This window comes from Protomyctophum bolini (assembly GCF_963924005.1).
Source record: "Protomyctophum bolini genome assembly, chromosome: 14".
NCBI classification, from domain to species: Eukaryota; Metazoa; Chordata; class Actinopteri; order Myctophiformes; family Myctophidae; genus Protomyctophum; species Protomyctophum bolini.
Genome location: NC_137875.1, coordinates 12540813 through 12551409, shown reverse-complemented (window position 1 = coordinate 12551409; position 10597 = coordinate 12540813). Strand labels below are relative to the sequence as shown.

The following is a 10597-nucleotide window of genomic DNA, read 5'->3' as shown; positions in this document are numbered from 1 at the left end:
TAAAGATATTTTAAAATATATTTTCGTGAACAGAAATGTCAGCTTCCTTACTCTTATTTGGATTTCGGGAGGTGTAGTTCCAGGCTATATAGCATTCGGAGATTGTGGAATAGTTGAGACTATTTTTTTTCAAAAGCACATATGGTGCCATTCTGGTTTTTGGGGGTCCTGCAATTATATCGTTTTGTTATTGGTGATTATCATTTGATATAAAGAAGCAAAGAAAAACACATGCGTGTCCTGCAAAGACGCGACCATAATCAAGAGAATATTAAGAGCAATAGGAAATCTAATCCGTTATATCTAAATATCACCTGGGCCTTTTAAATCACGACAAACAGACGTGTAGTTCCTCCACTTTGTCCCCAGATGGGGCACTTTCCTAACATTCCGTACAGTTTTTTCAATATGTCTGGAATGTATAAACAATATTTATACATGTTTATTAAACAAATACTACTATTAGTAAGAATAAGTGATTAACATGTAGGTTATTGGTATTTTAGTATACTTTGTGTGTCCAAGGTTTAGTATAATTTTGTGTTTATGCCACTACTAGTTGTTGTAAACAAGTTTAGTGCTTTAGCATATGGTTCGTCCACAGTTTTTTTATTGACTTCGTTTCGTTTCGTTTGAAATGTACCCATTCTGCATACTAATCAATCAATCTACTTTGTTTGTAGGCCTACTTTTGCTGAAGTGATTGATTGATTGAATACTTAAACAATTTGCAGAATAAGCACAGGAAAGTACAGTTCAATACAAGGTCTGCTAAGAGGATTAAAAAACGAACAAACAAGAAAGCACTACGGCCATTGGGGTCCTTCATTTTCAATTCATCTGAACAGTTAATGATCTACAATTATAGTACTATGCAAAAAAGTATTTATACATCATAGAAACTGGTTACAAACTATCATTTAGTTGGGAACTCCCTCAAGGACCCCTGGGGGACCCCGGACCGCACTTTGAGAATCACTGATATAATTAAGGGATGGGGGGACTTTTTACATTGTGGTATTGCCACTTTTATGTGTAAATTAAAAAGAAAATCTGTGGAATGAATCGCATCACTGTTCGGTAGGTACTCTTTATCCCCCCCCCTCCCCTACTTCCAGTGTGTCGCCATGGTAACGGGCAGTCAGGTGACTGTCTGCAGACAGGGCAGTTAGGCAACATGGCTGCTGCTCTGCTGTCACAATGAGAGACCAGAAAAACACCACACAAATACACATTTAACACGTTTATTTTCGCGTCGTCGTGTGACCACGGACGGTGTGTGCCGCCGGACATCCAAGGTGACTATTTTTTTTTTTTTACCATATCAACAACTGATAGCATTTTAACATCATTCTGACGTTGTAGGCTAGTTTAGCAACAACAAGCCATTAGCACGACTAGTTGCTGCTGTAAATATAGCCGAGTAAACGATAACCACAGCATGTAATAAAGTTATAAACGACAGTCAGTGTCGCTAGCCGACAAGAACAAGCTGCTGTGTATCTTGTTCGGTTGGAAGGAAGGAAGGAAGCCCTTGCTTTGAGTCAGTCGGTGTGCCTTGATGTCTACTCTACTCTCGCAAGAGTTGACAGATGTCTGTCATGCTGATGTGAAAGCCTGTTGCTATAGACCAGTGGTTCCCAAACTTCCATGTCAAGGACCCCCAAATTGACACTCATTAGCCCCGCGGACCCCCATTTGAAGAGCTATGCCAGGGACTCCCATAAAGAGAAGATTTTCATGGCTCTATAGCAGTGATTCTCAACCCGTTTAATTTTAAGGACCACCAGTTTGACATGCATTAGTCTACGGACCCCTTTTTAATGGCATTTATCTCTATAACCACAATTCATATTGTAAAATCAATGTTAATTTAACTCTGAGAGTGTACAAATGGAACCAAATTCCATTTGGTTCCAAATGCTGGGGACCCCCTGGAACTCCCTCAAGGACCCCTGGGGGTCCCCGGACCCCACTTTGGGAACCACTGGTCTACTCTGCTCTGTACTGTATATATTGATGTGAAAGCCTGTTGCTGTAGACAAGGGGTTTTCAACCCTTTTCACACCAAAGGTCCATTATTTGTTCACCATTTGATGAGATTTATTTAGCCTCTCACCCCAAAACTAATAACATTTTGTCCACAATTCATATTTAAATATTCTACGAGAGTCTAAATCTTAGGCTAAAATGGAACCTACCCTCGGTGGTACCCAGGCTTTTATTACATGGATGGAACCAACATGGACATGGGTCCATAAGTTAATTGGCTCCATTTGACCTGCAAGAATCCATTTTTGGACCCTGCACCCCATATTGAGAACCTCTTAATAACTTTTCATCATCATCATCATCATCGTCAACTCATCATCTTCATCGTCGTCATAATAAGTACATTTACTAAGTAAATGTACACATAAGTACAATTTTGGTGCAGAGATTTTCAGTACTTTTACTTCTACTCCACTACATCTCAGAGACAACTATTGTACTTTTACTCCACTGCAATTATTTTAAAACTTTTATTTACGAGTTACTTTGCAGAGTTTGATTGCTATCACAAAACGGATATTAGCCGGATATTTCCACTTTTGGTATTTTATTAAGTATTTTGTTTGTTTATTTTCACGTACAAAACATAAAAAAATGTTACACAAAGTCAATAGAAAATGTGAAGGAGAGAATGCCTAAATACCCTCCAGGTGCTTAACCCATTTTGGGCGGCAACCCCTTTTGGTGTTAGCTATTGAAAAATAGCAAATCTACAAGCTCATAGGTGGCACGCTATGAGCAGATCATCTATTACAAATAAAAACACATCACAGTCACAATACAGGTTAAATTGGCAGACCGTAAGGGAAGTATTTGGTGGTTAAGAGAAGTGATTTTAGAACCTTCTTGAATTGGTGATGAGACAATTTCCATAGATGTAAAGGGAAAGGCAGAGAATTCCATATTTTAGACCCCCTGAAGCCTATATTAAACTGAGTTTGAGACGTACAGGCCTTTTGGAGGTATGTTTTGATACCAACAATTTTGTACTTTTTACTTTGTACTTTTTACTACATTAAAAAAAGAAATCCAGACTTTATCAATAATATCAACGGTGTATGTATGATTTCAGATGAGCAAAGCAGCGGGCGGCGGCATGGCGAACGGCCCCGGTCAGAGTGTCAGCCACGTGGGGAGAGACTCTCAGGTCTGGGAGAGGCCCTGGAGCCTGGAGGAGATGAGACAGAGCAGTGCTACCTGGTCCCTGGCTGCAGATTCTGGGGTAAGACAGAGCAGTGCTACCTGGTCCCTGGCTGCAGATTCTGGGGTAAGACTGAGCAGTGCTACCTGGTCCCTGGCTGCAGATTCTGGGGTAAGACTGAGCAGTGCTACCTGGTCCCTGGCTGCAGATTCTGGGGTAAGACTGAGCAGTGCTACCTGGTCCCTGGCTGCAGATTCTGGGGTAAGACAGAGCAGTGCGGGGGGGGGGGGGGTCGCTTATAATAAGCAGACATGACAACACTGAAAACGACTGTAATTGGACCGTTACGATCCAGGATTATGGTCTGTCGTTGTTTGGTCCACAATGCCTTTTACTGTCTGTCGGGGACCCCCACATTCATATGGCCGTGGAGTGGACCCCCATTAAAAAATACAACATACAAGAGTTGTGTTAAATTATTCAAAGCGTTTGCCAATGTTTAAATATTTCTCAAAAAAGCAGATGTAGGAATTGATTTGTTTAGTTTTGCTGGGGAACGGAGTTCCCTGTATTTTTTACAGTTTCCCACCTGTGATGGTAATGGTATAGCAAGTTATAGCCCCCAAATAATTGCCTAAACATAAGGCTGCATAGATAGACAGGTGGGTGGGCTGCAGCTTGAACTCTTTGTAATAATAATAATAATAATAATACATTTTATTTATAAGGCGCCTTTCAGGGCACTCAAGGTCGCCGTACAGATTAAAAGCAGTACAAGAACACCGTTAAAAGCAGGAAAAAAATAAAACTAGGGCACAGCCTGCAGCAGAAGACACAGAGGTCACACAGAGTCATAGGCCTGCCTAAACAGGTGGGTTTTGCGGTGAGTTTGAAATATGGTGATTTGTAGACTCGGACTGTCACGTGGGCTTTGATCCAGAAAAGGTTGGGAACAACTGCTCGAGCGCCAGTGGTCTCGTCATGAATGAAGTCAATGAACTGCCTCCTTCCTTCCATCATCTTCAAGAATGTCCCTTCTGGAGAGGCCCATGTAATGAGCTCTGCAACGCTCGTAATTACATTAAAGCATGCTACTGTAACTAGTGTAAGCTAGCTAACACCATCCACATGAATAGACAAGCTGCCCCCAACCCCCGCTAAGGGGCAGCTTGTCATAATTATAACTCCACTGCATGAAATGTATGTATCCGAGTTGTATAAAACAGAAGTACCCTGGACTATAAAATAAGTTAGGTATTTTTGGTATGGAAATCCACACTGTTATTTAACCAAGTATTCTATATCATAAGTGTGTGGCATTCGTAACAAACTAAACCACTTGAAAATCCCTCGAGAATTCAGTGACTTATGATGGTTTGAATAGTGTAGAGACCTGCTGATGCAGTAGACAATACATGCATTATGAGTTATGACAAATTGATAACGACCACCTTGTAGCTCAGGCTTATCGAGCCGTGTTCTTATCAAGCCCACTATCGAGCATTTTCTATTATTTTGTGGAAAGACAGGAGATGTGAATAAATTCTGAACGGAACCAGTATTTATTTTACTGGGGCCTACAGTAGCCTACTTTTCTAAAAAAAACAATTGACCTTTTTACTGTTGAAAAATATTATTGAAGAAACTTTTAACTTGTTAATGTGTGTACACTAGTCACTTTAACTTTGTTTAGCACTGGTTGGTGGTAGGTATCAATACACTTTTAGACCGACATGTTTGTGCCAGCATGGGGGATTAGATTTATTTCTTGATTGTTTAAACATGATGTCATGGGCCGCTATGCTCGATAACAGGCTTGGTAAGCCCAAAGCTTATTGATACCGGGTACTCGATAAGCTTGTTATCGGGTATTTTCGGGTATCGGGTTTCGTTCTGATGACGTTTTAACAGTGGAAAGACCTGCTGCTTCAGTAGACAATACTAAACAACTTGACCCAGCTAATATGGTATAATAGGAAGCATCACTCATCATAGCTTAGTTTCTATTTAGTTTTAGTTTTCATCCGTGGGAGAAAAAAAAAAGGTAGTCGACGAAATGTTTTGGTCATAGTTTTAGTCGACGAACTCAACACTGCATCATTAATGATCAGTGATGTAAATAGGTTTTCAATGTAATGAGTCCCGGGATGCAGGGATGGTCTTTTAGAATGAGTCCCAGGGACATTTTATGAGTCCCACTTCAACGACGTTAGGAGTCATATTTTGCCATTTTTACAAATTCAGCATTTAACTCCAATTTCATTTTATATGGTTATTATGTTATACCGTATGGTTATATTCATGTAGAAAACAGAAGAAGAAATTATTATTTAGTTAGCAAAATAAACTAGAATAAAAACAGTACAATAGCATAGTAGTGCATCCTGTGGATGCAGAGGTCGTTGTTTTATTGCGTTCCTTAACTATAAACTGCGTTTTAATCTCTGAATGTTGCTTCCTGCTTCCTGTGCACAGCTGTTCCTGTTCCTCCAAGACTTCTCTCAGAGGATGCTGTCCAAGACCCACGAGATAGAGAAACAGCTGGACGGTCTGATCCGAGACACCAAGGCTACGGACGCCACTCTGCACTCAGTCTTCAACGACTTCCTCATGCTCTCCAACACACAGTTCATAGAAAACGTGAGAGATTAAAAAAAAAAAAAAAAACCCATTCAGGACGGCAACCCCATTTTGGTGTTTTAAGCATTATGAACATTATAAACTTCATCTATTGAAAAATATCAGATCTACAAGCTTGTAGCGCGGCACCCGGTAGATCTGATATTTTTGAAAAATCGTGAAAATGTGGCGCAAATGTTTGAATATAGATTATTTCAAATCTTTGCTTCTGGAGGGGTCCTTGGAACAAGGGGGGGGGGGGGGGGGGGGTGGTTAGCAGCCAATTACATACAGTTCTTGACATGAAATAGTTTGAGAACCACTGACATAGAAAAACTGCCATGATTTAGAGGACATTTGTAGAATCTGGTGTCAGTCCTAAATGGGTTGCCATTGCTTACACTTCTTTTTTTGAGTGGTGCAACCACTCCTATAGACCGATTCAGAAACGGGTCTCATGGTCGCAGGCAACGTATTTCCTGTAAGGGGAAACGACATATCTGCGGTTTAAACCGGGACCTCTTCTACAGTGAATGGAAAAGTGACTGATGTTAGTCTGCCTCAAACATTACTCTTTTACCTGCTTTTTACTAACACTAACATTACAAAGATGCCCAGAACATCGGGATGAACCTGTGTAGTTTACGGCTGCTCCAACAGTAGTGGCAACATAATTTTTTTTTTGTTTTTAGTCAAAATATCTACCGTGAGCCATAGAGTATTGTTTGAGACAAAGCAGTGAAAGGTCCTGAAAGATACATAAGGTCAGTCTTACCCAATACCCAATCTTTCTGTTTTAGGAACACAAGGCTGCTGTACTTTATACCTCATACTAAGCATTTAAAGTATACTGTATATCCCAGTCATATCCCAGGTCCGTATATATACGGACCCCAAGTATACTCTGTCTATATAATGGTTTTTAACATTGGTCCGGTTCCTATAGCAACGCCCCACCGTTCCAGCTCTGGGATTGAACTCTGACTCTTATAGTGAATGCGTATGGTGGCTAGTGATCGACCGATAATCGGCCACGGCCGATTATCGGCTTCGATATTCATGTTTTTTATTAATATCGGTATCGGTGGTAAAAGTTAATAATCGAAGCCGATTATTATATTTTGTCATAAATGCGCAAAAAAGTACAACAACCACTCCACTCTCATTGAAAATCCGGTAGAGTACGGTTGTAAGGAGATGTATATAGCTTAGCTGCGTGTCTGTAACACGGAGGAGTAGACACACACAGAGCACAGCACGCTCTGCCTGTGCTCCTCCCTCCCTCCCAGTTCCACACACACGGAGTAAAAAGAGAGGACCAGGGCTAGAAGGAGTAATACTAACCTTGTAACCATAAGCATTGCTGTTTTCATCTTGCATTAACAAAAATAAAATCCACACTGAGAGGGACAGAAGGTGTAACAGTGGTAGACCTACATTAGCCAACGCTAGCTGCTATGCTAACGCTGCAAACTTACAGCAGATGTAAACGGTTCTTTGATTGTGTGTGTGTGTGTGTGTGTGTGTGTGTGTGCGCGCGCGCGGGTGCGTGCCCACATGCTGTGTGCGTGCGTGTGTGTGTGTGTGTGTGTGCGTGCATGCATGCATGCGAGCCAACTGAATGTTTTCTAAAAGGACAACTTTTCCCCCCCATCCTGACCAGCCTATTATTATTATTATTGCATTTTGGCTATGTGCAATAACTAACTGCAAGCCAATGAAGAATGAACCAATCAGTAGCATTGTCAATATTTGTCTTAATTTCTAATTCATATTTATTTAGTTGACAATAATTTAACGGTAGGCCAGTGTTTTGAGACATACAAGGCTATTGCTATAAAATTATGATCTTGAAAGTGACAAATTTCAGTGGTGGAGTAAAAACAACAAGGTCACATGGCTTTGGGGAGTTTGGGCAGCAGATCTACAAGCTCTCAACATGTCATGCTGCAATGTGCTGTGGGCTTGTAGATCACCAATTTGGATAAATAAACTGATTTTTTTTCCCTGATTTTTTTTTTAAATAAATGTTTTAAGCCTGTGCCTGCACTTCATACAGCACTATGTTCCATATTCTGCTACAGTACATGTTTGCACTTTAATTAAATTAAAGCTGCATTTGATGGGGGGGGGGGGGGGGGGGGGGTTGTTACTGAAAACAATGTTGGTGCTTCTTGCTTGCACTAACTTTTTATAAGCAATAAATGTTCTCTAATGCATTTAAAGGAATTATTGTGTTAGAATTAATGTTACTGTAAAAAAAAATTTTTTACTTAAATTAATATCGGTCATAATATCGGCTATCGGGCTTTTTGATTCTCCACTAATCGGTAATCGTAAATATCGGCCAAAAACCATATCGGTCGATCACTAATGGTGGCACATGGAACTGCGATTTATGCTAACAGCTAGCCGCAATAACAGAGTTAATATAGGATGCTGTGATTGTGTCTTTTGTTCCAGAGAGTTTATGACGAGGAGATCGAGGATCCTGCACCCAAAGCTGAGGCGCTGGACAAACCGCCAGAACCGGTAGGAATCAATAAGAATTTATCGTTTTTTTCTCCTGGTCTCCATAATGGGGCGGCAGTGGCCCAGGCAGGGTAGATGAGGTTCCCAGTTCAAACCCGGGCTCCCCCAGAGTTAGTGTCGAAGTGTCCTTGAGCAAGACGAATGTAATGCAGAATCTATGTAAAGCACCTTTGGATAAAAACGCTATATAAATGCACCAATTACCGTTTACCACAACTTTCCAGAGTCCAGAGTTGAATCAGTTGATATATCATGATTACACAAGAAACTTCAACAAGTAGTAATTATCGTAACAAGAACAGAGAACAATTAAGCATAAATATAAAGTAACATTTCACTTCCTCTTGGAATACATGGATAACTTTTTATTTATTTTTCTTTCCCTGTCTTTTGTTGAATTCATAGATTAGCCATTTTCTCCCCATCCTTTTGCAAAGAGAACTTGTATGTACTGTATACAGTACTACTGTATACACGGTGTATGAACGTAGATGTGTTTTCAACACTACATGAATGGTACATGTATGTACTGTATACACTACTGTATATGTACTGTATACACGCTGTATGAACGTAGGAGAAGACCAGAGAGCAGAAGGAGGCCGAGCTGATCCCTAAGATGCAGGAGGCAGTGAACTACGGTCTGAAGGTTCTGGACTCGGCCTTCGAGCAGCTGGACATCAAAGCAGGGAACTCCGACTCCGAGGACGACGACGCCGCGGACAGAGTGGACGCCATACTGGAACCCAAGGTACAGTGGCTGTTACCGTTTCATTATTTAATTTCATCTCTTTTCTTCTTTTAATAGACTATAATAATTGTGTGTAATAATAAGCGAGAGTTCCTGTAGTACAGTCAGTGGTTCGCAAACATTTTGGCTCGAGACCCAATAGAGAAATCTGACGTCTCCCCGGGACTCCGAACTACTGAAAAGAGCTGATCTACATGCTCATGTCTTGTTCCATTGTGAGATGGTAGAGTTGCTACTTTCATTACTTCTTAATAGGTTATGTTTTTATATGTATTAATGGAATTTATTTGTATTTAATTTTTTAATCTAGGAAGTTATTTCTTTTTTTCTTCTTCCTGAAAATGGAAATCTCTGAAACGATTGCAAAACAGAAAACAATTAGGAAACATGTGTGTCCGTGAAGCAAGTGCCAACAAGCTGTAATAGGTAATGGCTCTTTTTAACTCCAAGAACCAAGTGAACCTTGCCGTGCTGCGAAACCTATTTCTTTCCCTTTCTTTTTTTTAACCCATTCTGACCTGGCACCCATTTTGGTGTTAGCATCATGTTATGCTTTATCTATTGAAAAATAGCAGATCTACAAGCTCATATCGCGCCACCGAGTGGCGCGATACGAGCTTGTAGGTCTGCTATTTTTGAAAAATCGAAGAACGACTGACATTTTTAGAATCTGATCTCAGGTCAGAATGGGTTAATCAGACCAGTGTGTGTCCAGTGGAAACCTGGTATGAATCTGATCTCAGGTCAGAATGGGTTAAATAAATTAGCGCCGTACTTGATCATACTACAGCGTCACACAAAAGCATCAAAAGTAGCAGATGTACAAGCTCAGAGCGATGCACGAAACGACGCGTTTTGAGCTTGTAGATCTGCTACTTTTGCTATTTATTTCATTTGAATCCTGAAAAGTACCAGTTTTTTCTCTGCCCACCTTCCAGGATCTTTACGTGGACAGACCCCTACCATATCTGATCGGCTCCCAGGCCTTCATGGAACAGGATGATGTTGGACTAGGTGACCTGTCGAGTGATGGTAATTCTCCCTCAAATTCCACAAAGGATGAATGTATTGTTTTTTTAACCCTATACCATTCAAATGTTTTTATATTTTTCATGCCTACCTTTTCAGAAATGTCCATGGACAGTGATCGAGACAGTGTGATGGAGAGCGAGGATGAAAAGGATGAGGTAGTTTACCGTGTCCTTTCCTTCTCTAAGCTTCCCTGTCTGCTGTTGGTGTTCCATCTCATGTGACAGCATTTCCTCTGTTGTGTCACATCTCATCATGTGACAGCATTTCCTCTCTGCTGCATGTCCTCAGCATCCCCCTCCCCCTATTCTATTCATATGTATAATTATATTTTGTATGTCTTTGATGAACTGAAAATGGAGACCCTGATTTAAACAAGTTAGTTTTATCCTGTTTTTTTCCTTTTTTTTGTATTGACCTGTAACTTCCTTGAACTGTACCCATTCTACAAACTGTTAATAACACTGGTATAA

The 10597-nt window shown here is 40.5% G+C and overlaps 1 protein-coding gene across 6 annotated transcripts in view; it reads left to right on the top strand.

The window, feature by feature from the left end:
• Positions 1–1157: 1157 nt before the first annotated feature.
• Positions 1158–10597, top strand: part of washc2c (WASH complex subunit 2C) — a 31319-nt gene continuing 21879 nt past the window's right edge. For 4 of the 6 annotated variants that reach the window (XM_080781493.1, XM_080781494.1, XM_080781492.1 and 1 more), the window contains exons 1-7: positions 1158–1298; positions 3125–3274; positions 5669–5833; positions 8276–8344; positions 8922–9095; positions 10034–10127; positions 10224–10282. In XM_080781493.1, the coding sequence (XP_080637619.1) occupies positions 3125–3274; positions 5669–5833; positions 8276–8344; positions 8922–9095; positions 10034–10127; positions 10224–10282 (711 nt within the window). In that variant the 5' untranslated portion in view covers positions 1158–1298. The other 2 variants (XM_080781496.1, XM_080781495.1) reach the window with 2 other exon arrangements.